At 51.4% G+C, this 14,266-nt stretch overlaps 2 protein-coding genes across 6 annotated transcripts; one reads left to right on the top strand and one right to left on the bottom strand.

The window, feature by feature from the left end:
• Nucleotides 1–1,919: 1,919 nt before the first annotated feature.
• On the bottom strand, nt 1,920–4,879 carry CLP1 (cleavage factor polyribonucleotide kinase subunit 1). Of its 3 annotated transcripts, none has more exons than XM_081155311.1 (4): nt 4,717–4,867; nt 4,575–4,639; nt 3,432–4,059; nt 1,920–3,031 (listed from the first exon to the last, which is right to left on the bottom strand). In XM_081155311.1, exons 3-4 carry the CDS (start codon nt 4,035–4,037, stop codon nt 2,360–2,362), a joined length of 1,278 nt encoding a protein of 425 aa, XP_081011437.1. In that variant the 5' UTR covers nt 4,038–4,059; nt 4,575–4,639; nt 4,717–4,867; the 3' UTR covers nt 1,920–2,359. The 3 variants fall into 3 exon arrangements, with proteins under 3 accessions (XP_081011437.1, XP_081011438.1, XP_081011436.1); XM_081155312.1 differs by lacking the exon at nt 4,575–4,639 and having other exon boundaries at nt 3,432–3,779; nt 3,852–4,059; XM_081155310.1 differs by lacking the exon at nt 4,575–4,639 and having other exon boundaries at nt 4,717–4,879.
• Nucleotides 4,880–8,418: 3,539 nt separating this feature from the next.
• Nucleotides 8,419–13,079, top strand: YPEL4 (yippee like 4). 3 transcript variants are annotated; one of them, XM_081155410.1, is made up of 5 exons: nt 8,419–8,621; nt 10,967–11,292; nt 11,427–11,470; nt 11,823–11,931; nt 12,098–13,073. In XM_081155410.1, the coding sequence occupies exons 2-5, from the start codon at nt 11,152–11,154 to the stop codon at nt 12,185–12,187; spliced, it is 384 nt and encodes a 127-aa protein (XP_081011536.1). In that variant the 5' UTR covers nt 8,419–8,621; nt 10,967–11,151; the 3' UTR covers nt 12,188–13,073. The 3 variants fall into 3 exon arrangements, with proteins under 3 accessions (XP_081011536.1, XP_081011538.1, XP_081011537.1); XM_081155412.1 differs by lacking the exon at nt 8,419–8,621 and adding an exon at nt 9,154–9,271 and having other exon boundaries at nt 12,098–13,079; XM_081155411.1 differs by lacking the exon at nt 8,419–8,621 and adding an exon at nt 10,657–10,747 and having other exon boundaries at nt 12,098–13,079.
• The last annotated feature ends 1,187 nt before the right edge of the window (nt 13,080–14,266 follow it).

Raw genomic sequence — 14,266 nt, 5'->3', positions numbered from 1 at the left:
TGCCCTACTTTTAATTCCCCATCGATTCTCACAATGAAACTTGTGTCCTTGCTACTACTCTTGCCTTTTAATCCATTTTCCACACAGCAGTGATCTTTTCCAAATGTAAATTAGATCATGTCATTCCTGTTTAACTACCTGCACCATATCTCCACCAGGGGTGACAGGTACTAGCTTGAGCTGATTGTCCTCCTGAGACATGCCCAAAGGTAAACAGGAGTCTGGAATGGTGAGTGCCCCAACTTCGTAGATTTTCACATCTGAAAATTTTTTTGTTTTTGTTTTAAATATATCTTTATTGATTTCAGAGAGAGGAAAGGAGGGGGAGAGAGAGATAGAAACATCAATGATAAGAGAGTCATTGATTGAGCCCACAACCCGGGCATGTGCCCTGACCGGAAATGGAACCCTGATCGCCTGGATCCTAGGTCAATACTCAACCGCTGAGCCACGCCCGGCCGGGCCACATCTGAAAATTTGACATTGAATGCATAGCAAGTCTGAATGTTTGTGTCCCCAAAAATTCACATTGAAATACTAACCCTCAAAGATGATGGTACTAGGAGGTGGCGCCTTGGAGAGTTGCTTAGGTCATGAATAAAGAGCCTCCATAGATCCCTTTCTCCTTCCACTACATGAGGACACAGCTAGAAGTTGGCAGTTAGCAACCTGGGAGAGAACCTTTATCAGAGCACCACCATGCTGCCCTGGCTGGTGTGGCTCAGCTGACTGGGCATCATCTAGTGTACCAAAAGGTTGCCGGTTTGATGGCCCCCCCTTCAGGGCACATGCCCAGGTTTCGGGCTCCACCCCCAGTAGGGGGTGCCCTGGAGGCAGCTGATCAATGTTTTGCTCACATCTATGTTTCTCTGGCTCCCTAAAAATCAATTTAAAATATTTTTTTTAAAAAGACCACCACCATGCTGGTACCTTGATCTTGGACTTTCCAGCCTCCGGACTGTTAGGTTTCTTATGTTTATAAGCTTCCCAGTCTGTAGTACTTGTCATAGCAGCCCTAAGGAACTAAGACGTGCCCCCTCACCCTCTGCTTCCCGCTGCTCTGGGATCACAAAAGCCCTGCATTATCCTGTCTTTGCTGCTCCCTCCCTTCTGTTTTTACCTTGCTCCCCTTGATTCACTGCACTCCAGCCAAGCAGGTTTTTCCTTCACCAAATATAGAGCTTTTTCCTCAATGTTTCTGCAGTTTCCTCCACCAGGAAAATTTTGGCCAAATTTTACAGTCATTCAGGTCTTAACTCAGGAGATGCCTTTCCTGACCACCCAATCTAAAGTAGCCTCTCAGTCACTGTCCCAAATCACCCAACTTTGAGTCCCTGAATAGCACTTTGTGTGTTTGCTCTAAAATGTAAGCTCCATAAAACTTTATCTTGTTCCCCATCTAGAATGGTTCCTGGCAAATAATAGGTACTCAATAAATACTTGTAGAAAGAATGAACAGATGAAGGGCATAAGATACTTATTCAATAATCCAAGTCCAAACTAGGAACACCAATTATTTGCAAGAGATCAGAAAATGGGCTTTCCTGGCTTCTTACCAAAAAGCTCAATTTACACTTTGGCTTAGATTCTAATTCCAAGCAGACAGACAATAGGAAAGGTAGTTGCAGCTGGGAGAAAATGAGCTATCTCTGGAAAGTTGCTAAATCTGAAATCTCATCCCAAGTCTATCAGCAGCATCCTTGGTTCCTCACAGGTATCCCTGCACTGAGAACAGATTTAGCTTCTATTTACCTAGATGCAGAGGAAAGGGGGACCATCATAAAAAGTCACCTTCTTGGCTTAGAGATGGGTTCTTGGTTTCCCTCTTTTCTAAAAATTTAGCAACAAATCATTCTAATAATGTTTCTATAATTCTTAGGGGGGAAAACAAAATTAAAAAATTATACCAACTTCTGTGATATACCAACAATATTTATTAAAATAATTTTTTCCAAGTTTGAACTTTATTGTAAGAAGTTCCTAATACACTCATTCATCCTGGAAAAATGAGATAACAAGTACTATATACAGAGTATAAAGCAGTGATTTTTTAAAAAATGTTATAAAAAATGAGTCCACATAGTAACACAGTGAAAGAAATGGGATTCTCCAAGGCCTTAGAGAATTCAAAGTGGCACCTTAGGTGATCTAAGAAACCAATTATAGTCTCATGGTTTTCCTTCTGGCTCAAGATTAGAGAAGAATTAGGTTACCACCACCTGTCTTAAGAGGTAGAATATATGCTTTTTACTAGTCCATTTACTGTTCAACTGGCCTCAACAGACTCACACTTCAGCCCATCTGCCTGTGGTGAAAGCCATAAGATATCCATGCCCCAGGCAGCAAGGCTTCCGAATCTCTATTTAAGGTCCATGAACCGGATATCCATGATGAGAAGGAAGTTCTTAGGCAGTGGGCGGGGGGCTGGAGAGAGAACGGTAAACACCTGATGCTCCAGGTCCACACTGGTCACCACGATGAAGCCAGCCACACTGGTCTCAGAAAGGTTCTCCTCTGTGCCCTCAGCAGTGCTAACACTCAGGAGGTGGTGCACCATATCCCGGCCAGGAGTGACAGGTACTAGCTTGAGCTGATTGTCCTCCTGAGACATGCCCAAAGGCAAACAGGAGTCTGGGATGGTGGGTGCCCCAACTTTGTAGATTTTCACATCTGAAAATTTAACATTGAAGGCATGGGGATAAAAACAGCCCCGGAATCCATAGAAATACTCACGGATACGCTCATCCCTACATTCCCGCCGGAAGTCTTTGGAGCGCTCAACCACACCCCCTGATTTAGGGAGCAGCACGGTGCGCACAAAGTGAGGCAGGTCTCGTTTCAGTTCATTGTACAGTCGTTCTTGATCCAGAACCACAACCACATCCACCTCAAAGGCTGAGGCTGCATGTACCAGGGCCTGGTAACCTGAGCCCTTGACCCAGCCACAGGTGTTAATGACACAGCCACTCACAGAGGCCCTTCGGTTTACTTCACACCTTTGGTTGAACACATCTGCTAAACGAGATGTAATCTGCAAAAGACAAGGTGAGGAAAAACACAAAAATGAGCAAATCCATAACTATTCTGTCCCTCTTTAGAATAAGTACCATTAGGTACAAGAAAAACATTTTTAATGGCTGTGGTTTTGACCCCATAACATGTATTTACTTTTTACGTTGCTTCTTCTGTCTCCTAAGTGGAAATTTATGGAAATTTAATAAATAATAGGTCCACAGAAACATTTAACAATCTGAGGTTGACATATTTAAAACTGTCTGTTCCAAGATCATACAGCTATTATACCAGATGAGAGCAAAAAGACAACTATAGACAGTTTTAACTAACAAACTTCTGCATACCTTCCTACCCTGGTAGCAATCCTACCCTGGTAGCAACCCTACCCTCAACCCCACTTTGGCTCTGGCTCTGACCTTATTATAAAGCTTGATGTTGGTGCCAGGAGTGGTGGAGCCAAAATGATATACCAGAGGGGCTTGGATGGAGAATCCTTCTTCAACATCTGCTGGCCGCTCAATGTAGAGGGCCCCCATGGTGCCTGGGATAGACACAGAGCCCTGGCCCACATCCAGCTCCACATAAGTAGGACGGCGGCCCAAACGCACTGCGTAGTTGAGCAAGAGACGACACACTGTGGACTTGCCCACATCAGTGGGGCCCACTACCATCACTCGGGGGCCTCGCTCTTCTTCCTTTTCCGCCTGCCTCCGCATCTGCTCCAAAGCTGTATGAGTGTTGAGATAAAGCAACATAGGGGTGTCCTTGGAGACATAAGCCACCTCGGTGCGGCCACTCAGCTGTACAGAACAGCCATGCCAAGTGAAAACAGCTACCTTGGCACCAGCATCAAAGGTGAATTTCTTATTTCGGGTCAGCTCTGTGCCAAAGATTTCTGCCATGCCAGCCAGCAGCTCCAACTGAACTGACTGAGATGCTTCCACCTCAAAGCGAAGTTCTGTTTCTCGCTCTAGTTCAAATTTATTTGTTGGCTTCTTGTCATCATTGGCCTCCTCTCCCATCTTTTCTGTGCAGCTGCTGTGCCTAGAACACAAATTAAATATCAGATCTAAATACAAGTTAGAACTCTATTCAAAATCCTCCAATGAATGTTTCCCCTGACCCTGCTTTATTACTCTTATCTCTCTGATCACCATCTGTCTATCCCACTGGGGTTGGGCATTTTTGTTTGCTGCTGTATCTCTAGTACCTAGAATTGGACTTGATAATCCCGCAGGCTCTTCTATACATACGCCAAGTGAATCAATGACTGAGACATTAGAAAAAATTATACTTACAGATAGAAAACTTGATCACATCAGCTCATCCCTCCCTTCATCACTCTACTGGGATACTCTAGAGAAGGCAAGAGATGCCCACTCCCCAACCCTCTTGGTCAACAAGAAAGGGCGTCTGCAATCTACATGCAAACCAGAGAATACCCAGTTTGGACTCAGAAAACAACATTTCGAGGCCCCGCTCGGCAACTAGTAGTGTCTTCAGACAAATCACTTAACCTCTCTGAACCGTTCCCGCAGCTATCAACTGGAGGCACTTACACTCTTCTCAAAGTGTTGTTCTGGGGACTAGCAGGGATTGTTGGAGGAAAATATCACTTCATGAACTAGAAAACGCCGAGAAATGGGAAGTTATTTCCGATACCGGACCGCAGCTCTGAGTCCCGCATTTTTCCCAGCTTACCCAGACACGAAATCCGCCTAGGTCCCAAGGAGGCGATAGCTGCTTTCCTGAACTTATTACCCCACCTGCACATCCAAGATCCCCAAACGGTAAACCGAGAAGCCCTCCGGGGCGGGTCCTAAGCCCAACTACCGCCGCACTAACCCAGACCCACGCCGGAAACAAGGGCAGTTCCGCACTTGCGCAGTGGAGGAGAGGCCGTCGCGCGACGCCCCTTGGGATATGTAGTTGTGTGGGAACCGCAGTGAGCAGTTGGGCTCACGCCGCCGCTAGGCCTTCTGGGAGTTGTAGTTAAAGGACTGTTTTGATTGTGACGCAATAGGTGGGAGGGGCGGAGACAGTTATTGTTCGCGGAGCCGACTGGCCCCAGTGGGCGTGGCGGTTACGCCCCCGCGCGGGGCGGGGACCCGCCGAGGGCCCAGGGTTGCTGGGGGGCGGCGGGGGCGGCCTCTCCGCGCGGCTCCCGCTCACCTGTTTCCCGGGAAGGGGGAGGGCGGCGGGGTGGAGGGAGACTCACTGTCTCGGTCCTACGAGAGCCGGCTTGCCAGGAAGAGAGGGGATTAGCAGAACCCCTTTCGGACGCGAGGAAACCTCGTGGTAGAGAAAGCGGAGGAACACGGCCTGTCAGGGCCCCCTGGGCGGCCATCCCCTACCCCACATAGTCCTTGGCACCTAGAGAGCATTAAAATTTTTTTTTAATAAAAAAAAATCCAGGAATGTCTTCCAGGTATTCTGTAAGTGATTACCCAACAACCTCTCCTATTGAGCAGGGAGTTTTATTGGGGACTCTTTCCCCCCTTGACTGGCTGACAGTGACGCAAGGTGGATCGTTGACCCTGCAGGCAACAGGCTGGGCCACGTCCATAAGCCTCTCGTCGCGGGTTTGGGCTTTGGCATCTTGTCTTCTTTGCTGTGCCACTTGCTCACTGTGTGACTTTGAGCAGATGATAGGCTTACATTCTCTGAGACCCAGTTTCTTGTCTGTAAAATAGGGGTAATAACAGCACCCAACCTCTTAAAAGTCGTTTTGAAGATTGAATGGGAATGATACACATAAAGTACTAAGCATGATGCCTGTAATATAGAAAGCATCTGATGTTAGCTTTTAAGTTTTTATTACAGTTTGAGGAGGGGAAGCTATAATAATGCCATCCATTTGTACAGTGGTTTACATTTTTCAAAGCCCTTTCAGGTATCTTCTTTCACAGCCACCCTGTAAAATCAGTTTTATTATTTCCAGATGAGGGAAGAGAGAGAGGTGGGGGACTTGCCCAAGCTAGGACTTAACCCCGGGACTCTGGAGTCTGAGTCCAGTTGTTATAACAGCAAACACATATGTAGTGCCAGGTACTGTCCTCTGGGCTTTACAGGTGTAAATTCATTTAATCCTCACAAGAATCCTGTGAAGTACACACTGTCATTGTCATCCCCACTTTACAGATGAGCACTTTTTTCAGTCCAGCTCACATGGTTAAGCTAGATGGAGAACCCTGGGAAGATTTACCGGGTTGCCTTTTTCCCACTGGCCCTGCCTTAGCTCTCACTTTCTAAGAGTGCCATCCTCATTTCTCAGTTTTTTCTTTGATGGTCTGCTTTAATTATCTCATTTATTCAACATGCATGCATTATTTCTTCAATGAACTATTCGGTATCCCCTAACCTTTCACCATTCTTCAAAAATTCAACTGCAGTCTCCCGTTTGCCTATTTTCTCCCCAAGTGAGCTCATCCTCTCCTGTTTCCATGCAGTCTATCCCCCAGACGTGTTTCTTCGCCTCCACACGCTCTCCCTGGAGGCAATTTCCCCCAATTATCTGAAGGTCATCTTTATTTGGATATTGTATAGCTATCTCAAGCTGAATTTAGGAAGAAAACCCACCCCCTTTAGAGGGCTCTCCATTCTGCTGCTTAAACACAGAGAGTCGGGGCACAGCCTTGAAAGCATCGGTGCTTGCCTACACTCTTTTCTCATTTTCACCAAACCCTCCTGTCATCGCCACACACCCCCCCAAAAAATAACACTGTCCTGTCTTTTTCAGCTAAATCCTTCATCGTTATCTTCCTGAGTTAAATTGATACCTTTTTTGCTTCCAAACTTTCAACCCTTGCCCCCAAAACTACTCCCCTTCTTTTTCCCCACTTCCCTTCCCACTGTTTTCCTCAACAATGGTTCCTCGTATTCCTCCTGCACTTACATTTCCTTTCTCATCTGCTGCCCAGACAAGTACACTTACCTTTTTTTTTTTTCTTTTTTTTTTTCTGTCCCTCTTCTTTTTTAACCAAGTTCTGTCTCTCAATGTCAAATGTCTGGTACTCAAAACACTACATTGTTCTCAGAAATTACCTTAAACCCAAGAATCTTTTGGAATTCCTTTCTTCATACCCAGTTAGCAATGCCTCCCATTACATTTCCCTACCTTAACCTTTTCCCCTCCTTGTATGTGAAACGGAAAACCACAAGCAGTCCTTCCCGTAAGTCCCTACTTTTATCGAACTTAACGTTCTGAATGTTAGCCTGTTAGAAGTCAGGGGTTTTTATCTTAGAGGATGTGTCCTGTGACCACATACTTGAGTGACTTGCACAGGGCAGCCCCCCCTGAGAAATATTCTGAGTCAAAATGAAATAGAACTGGAATCGGATAGGAAAATAGCACAGAAAGATATAAGTTCTTATTAAGACACAAATTTAGCACATGTCTCTTTAGATATCAGAATTTTTCACAGGTTCTATAGGTTTCAGGGTATTGAGAACAGTGTATTGAAATAACAGCAACTACTATTTACTAAGTGCCTATTAGGTGCCAGGCACTTTATTTCACATCTCCATGAAGTAAATATCATTGGCTTCCTTTAGCAGGTGAGGAAAATTGGGGCGCAAAGAGCATCAGTAACTTGCCCGTTGGTTGCTAGTGAGAATATTGGCAGATCTGGGATTCCAGCTCGGGTGTCTTCGAGACTAAAGCCAGACACCTGGACCACGTCTGAAGATGCAACTCAGCTGCTGACTGGGGAGCGTCAGCTTTGTGCTAGGCATTGAGGAGGTGCCCAGAGGACCTGCCTCAGAAAGTCTACCGCCCAGTAGAGAGCCTTATGTAACGTGGGTGTCTTCATTCATGAAGCACAAGGAATCTGGAGGTAGTTAAGAGGTTCTTGCATGTGACATGTCATATTTGGTTTATGACTCCTTCAGAGGTATGAAGCTGAGGCTTTGAAGTTTGGAAGTGCCTGGTACAAGCTTGGGGGCACAATCTGCTGGTTGTGACAATTAGTATGTCTTTCTTTTCTCTGCATCAGGCTGGGATCCGAGCTGAAACGGGAAATGTATCATCTTGAATGTGTGTGCACGCACCTAACTGCGTCCATCTCTCACGGTCCCCTGCCTCACCACCTCCTTTCCTCCAGCCCTGCCACTGGTACTCCATCCTTGGCCAGCCTTGTCCTTCCCCCAGGTTCTATCTCCTTGGCCACACTGCCTTCCTCCTCCACAACCAGCCTTTCTTCTTTTGCACCTCTCCCTGTCCAGTCCCTCGGTTCCCACCCCTGCCTCACTCCCCCAGCCCCCATCCCTAGAAGCCTGCCCCCTCCCTCCCTCCCTCCCGCCTCCTGTGTCTCCCAGCCCTGCTCTGACGTGGGAGGTGAGGGGGGTGGGGGGATGGATGACTCACAGTGTTATGATGCAGTTCCACAACACACAGCTACATTCACCCACAGACCGAGGTACAGACTAGAGACAACCTCTGGCCCCCCAGCAGCTGGCCAGCTCTGCAGCCCCAGCCTTGAGCCCCTAACTCCCCTCCCCCGCCCCATCCCCTTCCCAATTGAAGGAGCGGAAAGAGAAGAGAGAAGAGTGAGCAGAGAGATAGAGAGAGAGAGAGATAGACGGAGATCTCTGGAGCAGACCTCAAGGTGAGGGGGCAGCCCTTCTCCAAACCAATTTTCCCCTTTGCCAATGCCCTGCCGCCGCGTGTTGCTTTTCCCCTTTGCAGAAGCATTCTCCATCCATCCTTTGTCCTCCCTTCCCCCTCCCTGCTGCCTCGCTCCTCAGCTCCTCCATCCCTCTCCGAGCTCGGACGGTTCCGCACTTATTTCCCCGGCAACTTCGGCCGCAGCATCAGGCATCGCTGCTTATCGTGTTGTGGCTGGTGCAGACCCCCCAAAGCCCGCCCAGGGAGCTGGCTGCGCTGCTAATGATTTTGGACCATACCATGCGGCGAATGCCAGCCCAGAGGGGGCCGAAGCCTCAGGGCGGGTGAGAAAATCCATTGTGAGCAGGTGGCCCCCTCCGGTTTTTTTCCCCCCGAGCGGCTCGGGATTCGCACCTGGTTCCTGGAGCCTCTGCCTTGGGGCCTCTGCTGTCGGTGATGGTTGCTCAGCAGCCTTCCCTCCTCCCCCCCACCCACCCCCGCCCTCCCTCTCCCCTGCCTCCCACAGTCCAGCCCTGGCTCACTCGGGGAACATCCTCTCCCCTGCGCTCAGCTTGCCTTTGTTTTTTTCCCCGTCATTTGCCCAACTTGCTTCTCCCTGTGATCTGAGATTGGGAAGAATTGACCCCTCCTGTGAGTGATTCTCTGGCCTTCTGTGCAGCCTCTGCTTGGCTTGATGGGGAAGCCGGGAAGAGAGAGGGTGGGAGGCGTGAGGGAGGCTGGGGAAGGAGGCCGAGCAGGTACCTGGCTGGCCCCCTCCCGGGCCCTGGAAGAAGGCATGGTAGGTGGAGCAGCAGAGGGGCACCGCAGGCAAAGTTGGAGGCAGACCTGTGTAGTGGACACTGACCAGTTTGTGCTGGCAAGGAGGGCCCGTCTTCTGCGACCAGAGCCCAATGTCACCCTGAACTCAGCCCAAGGTATCATCCTGGGGCCCAGCCAGGGAGACAGGACCTGAAACTAAAGATGGTCCCGTCAGGGGTTTTGTGGAGAGATTGCTCGAGGCATGAAGGACTGGAACAGCTGGGGCACTAGCTGCCACCGCAGAGGACAGGATGACAGCCTGTTTTCCCTGACGACCAGGAGCCCCACTGCCTCTGCTCTGCTTCATGGCTTGTCATTGCCAGAGCACCCAGCTGGCACCTCTGAATCAGACTTGTGGGCTAAATCGCCCACAGCGGCCTGAAGGCCCCGTGAAGGAGAAAGCAGCACTCACCTGCTTATCAGAGCCAACAGAGGCCACCTCCCCTTATCCTCAGCCTGCAGCACCCTCAGCCACCGGGCGGCTGGAGTTTGGACAGATGGCAACATCTTCAAGACTTCTAATCAGAACCCAGCAATTATTTTATCTCCTGTCACCCACAGGGGCACTGCTGCTTGTCCCTGCCCCTGGCAGAAGGTGAAAACATTCTCTGCCTTGTTGCCTCAAAACACAGCTTTTGAAAACGAGAGCCCCCCTTTTGCTGCCTGTTGAGGACGTTGCCCGAACACTCCACCGCCCAGCCCTGCTCAGCCCGGGAGGCCCGCTGCCCTCCCCTCCCTGGGCCCACTCCCATTGATCCCAGCTGTCAGGTTTGCCCGAAGCAGAGAGTTTGTCTCCTACAGCTGGGGGCCTAAGTCCTTAATCGAGGGCTAAGGCAAGAGTCAAGAGCGTAGAAAGGCACCAAGGGGCTCAGAAGACAGCCAGGCACTGCTGCTGGGCCAGAATGAGTGAACCAAGGGGCAGGATCGGGCAGTAACGGCCACTTCCCAGGTCTTTGGCTCAGAAGGAGACATCCATGAGTTCTAGCGCCAGGGAACAGGCCCCAGCCCCAGGAGAGGGCTGAGGTGCGAGTGTAACCTGCCCGCCCTCCCTGCCTCCCTCCCTCCGCCCTCCCAAAATGCGCGCAGGACCAGTTGTATTGCAAACAGAAGCAAAACAGAAAAACTGCCAGGCATCCTCAACTTCTAAGAGGCTTTGAGCCCCAGAGCCTATCAGAGCCTGTGGGAGGCAGATCGTCACCGAAGCAGCGAAACCGAGAGCGCGCGGGCAGATGACATCGCTCCCATGGCAGCGCGGGGCCCGCGGCTCCCGGGGGCCCGCGCGGCCCGCCCCCGCCCCCGCGCCCTGGGGTGGGCGCCGCCGCCCCAGCTGGGGCACCGGGGGCCTGGACCTGCTGCCGGGCTCGCAGAGCAGGCGGGGTGCAGGGGACGGAGGCTCGGGCGAGGGGAGGCTGGGTGGGTGGGGATGGGGCCCGCGGGGCAGGGCTGAGCGCGCACCCTGCTCCCCGCTCCCTCAGGAGGGCGCCACGCCGGGTCGCGCTCTCCTGATGCACCGTCCCCTCTCCCCAGGTGACTTCCGTTTCTACCTGGTTCGCGTCTGGGGGGGGCCCTGGCCGGGCAGCCCCCCCACGTTTCTCCTGCCCTGAAACACGGCTCTAGCCAACCTGCTCCGCTGCTTCACCTGCGACCGCCTGTGCGGGGGCTGCACGGCGCCGGCGCCCCCGGCCCGCCAGGGCATCGTGCTCCAGCCCGTCATGCCCAGCTGTGACCCGGGCCCGGGCCCCGCCTGCCTCCCCGCCAAGACGTTCCGCAGCTACCTGCCCCGCTGCCACCGCACCTACAGCTGCGTCCACTGCCGCGCGCACCTGGCCAAACACGATGAGCTCATTTCCAAGGTACGCCGCGCGGGGCTGCCCCCCCCGGGCTTGGCCTCACCTGGGCGAGGCCACGCAGCCTGCCCCCTCCTCCGTGGCCCCAGGCGGCGGGGCCAAGGGCCACCCAGTGGTCACTGTCTGTCCTGTCTCCACAGTCCTTCCAAGGGAGCCACGGCCGGGCCTACCTGTTTAACTCCGTGTGAGTCCACCTCTCTCCTTGTGCGTGTGTGCTTGCGTGCCTGCCTGATGCTCCTCTGTGGAGAAGGGGGGAGCCATCGGAAGGTGGCCTTGCACTCTGCTTTGCCTCCCCTCTTGCAAAGGGGTTCAGGAGCTCCGACTGCAGTTCTCTTGTGGGGAGTCTGGGCAGAAGTGGCATCTCGCTTGGAGGAAGAAGGCCCAGGCACTAGTCCTAAAGGGGCGGGCTGCTGAAGGCAGGGGCTCCCAGCTGGGTGGGTTTAGCTCTCCAGATGGAAGTTCCTTTGGGCTGTTTGGGGGCTGGACTGACAGAGCGACCCCACCGGGTGCTGGGTCCTTCCTGTTTCCTGAGACAGGGTCAACGTGGGTTGTGGGCCGGCTGAACAGCGCCTTCTGCTCACGGGGCTCCACTCGGTAGCGGATATTTTCTGCGAGAGTTGCAAAACCACACTGGGCTGGAAATATGTAAGTATGGGGGGTGGACACCCTCCGAAACGGACAGTCTCCATGGCCCTCCAAGCCCCAGTTGGGTGGAGTGGGTGGGGGGACTTTCAGGGCAAGGGTAATACAGGAGGTAGGAGTGTCTGGAGGGGCCTGTTTGGCCCCACATTCACCCCTCCCTCTCCACTAGGAGCAAGCCTTTGAGACAAGCCAGAAGTACAAGGAGGGGAAGTACATCATTGAAATGTCACACATGGTGAAGGACAACGGCTGGGACTGAGGGGCTCAGGCAGGCAGTGCCCTTCTTCCGCATGCCCCACCCTCCCACACCTGTCTCCTGGCCCTGCCAAGCAGTCCATACCAGCATGAGTACTGCTCCACCCCTGGGGGGATCCCGGCTCCCACCAACCCCTCCCGCCTCCACCTCATCACTCCCAGGCCTCTTTGGCACAGGGGTCTGGGGTACCCCAGGGGTGTTCAAGGCTCAGGAGTGGGCAGCATTCAGGGAGAGACAGAACTGGGGGAAAGGGGTGGTTGTGGGTCTCCGAGCCCCAAGGTCCTATAAATGGAGGTGATGGCAGGGTATGCACTAGGCAGAGGACCATAGGAGGGATCCGTTTTTGCTCCACTTTTTGAGTGAACAGGGGACAAAGCCTGAGTCAGGGGGCAGGGCTGGTACATCCTAGGCCACAGAGTAGCAGAGAAAAGGCTTGGGTTGGGGCAAAATTTTGGCCTCACACACAGGGAGATACCAGTCTCCAAGGGTGAAGTATCCCACCCCATGAGTAGGATTCTGGGGGTGGAAGGAAAAATCTCAAATCCCAGGCCCTGGGAAATAAAGGGATCACAGGGGATTCCATTTCACTCCACTTGTTTATCTTGGCACTAAAGAGGCACTTTCCAGTATCTAACCTTTGCCACTGGGTGGGGTGGGGAAAGCTGCCTCTGGAACAGCCCCCGCCCCCAGCTGGCTGTTTCCGGAGAGAGCAGTCTCTGTGGGCATCCCCTGAGGCCCAGCCACTGCTCCTTGGGACACAGTCCCTTGGAGAGGAGGTGGGACATCAGTGCTACGGGGTCAAGCTTCCTCGTGGTTGCCACCAGCGAATGAAACTTTTGTATGATACATAAAGTGTTTGGGTTTATTTTTAATAAAAAGGGGAAAAGCAGCAGTGAGTTGCTGTCCTCTGACTTTCCTTCCTTGTGCAAGTACCATAGCCACCCCACCCCATCCCTTCAGGCCACTAGGGGGCAGCAATTGCTTTGTCTGTGGCATGACCTCACTAGAGCCTTCACCGGGGGATGGGTATTCAGGTGAGGTTTTGCTTAGTAAGGGGGATCGCTTTTGTGAGAGGTATCCCATTTGAAGCATCCACAAGTTTGAGTCTACTGGAGCCCTTGACAATGAATCAGTTTTTGCCTGGATCCATGACTGGACATCTGGAAGCAGCTCATCCCAGAACCAGGGTGTACTGGGTCCCACTGCCTCTGCACCTGATTCTGTAATGTTTTGGTCAGCTCTTGGCCACACTTAAGGCTAAAAGGAAAATCGACCAGCCAAGGTGCTGCCCTGGCAGTTGATACAAAGTGGAACAAAACAGCTCAAAATTGCAGTATCAACGCAACCATGTGACCCAAGTGCAATTTTTGGCAGTGATGTGAAATTGCTATTGTTGTTGGGTCACTGACAACTGCAGGCAGGACTGTACACACCATAAAAACCAAATAACAAGCTAGCTTGTTACTTCCAGATTCATTCATTGATATTGCAAATATTTGCAAAGCAACTATTTGCCAGGCGTGGTGTTAACCACTGGGGATGCCATGAAGAACAAGGCAGCTCGGCCTGACTTCATGGCAGTCTAGTAGGACAAACAGTAACCAGGCAATTCCAGTAGGTGAAGGGATCTTAACAGGGATGGCGAGTAAACTTGGGAGCTTGCAGAAGCTTAGTCGAGATTTGAGGAGTCAAAAGTAGGCTTAGTGGAAGTGATGACTGTGATACACTTGAAGGATGAGAAGTTGGGTGGGCAAAGGGAAGATTGGGAGGAGGGGGAATATTTCAGGCAGAGAGATCTGCTGTCAAGTGGCTCAAACTGAGTCAATTTAAGGAGGAAATAAGTTTCCTATATCTGGAGTATAGGTGCAAATGGCTGAGATGAGATGACACAGGAAAGACAGGCAGCAGCCATACACATTTAGGGAATCCAGATTTCATCCCAAGGGCATTGGGGAAAACACTGAAAAGTTCTTGTTTTTTTAACAAGAGTGGTGTGGCATCATCAAATGGCTGTTTCCTGCCCAGAGAAGACTCAAAAATATTAATAGACTGGAGAAATTACAGGACATAAACTGTATACCA

The sequence above is a fragment of the Miniopterus schreibersii genome (assembly GCF_964146895.1).
Source record: "Miniopterus schreibersii genome assembly, chromosome: 12".
Taxonomy (NCBI): domain Eukaryota; kingdom Metazoa; phylum Chordata; class Mammalia; order Chiroptera; family Miniopteridae; genus Miniopterus; species Miniopterus schreibersii.
The sequence above is the reverse complement of the archived record's forward strand: the minus strand, read 5'-3'. Positions and strand labels throughout refer to the sequence as shown.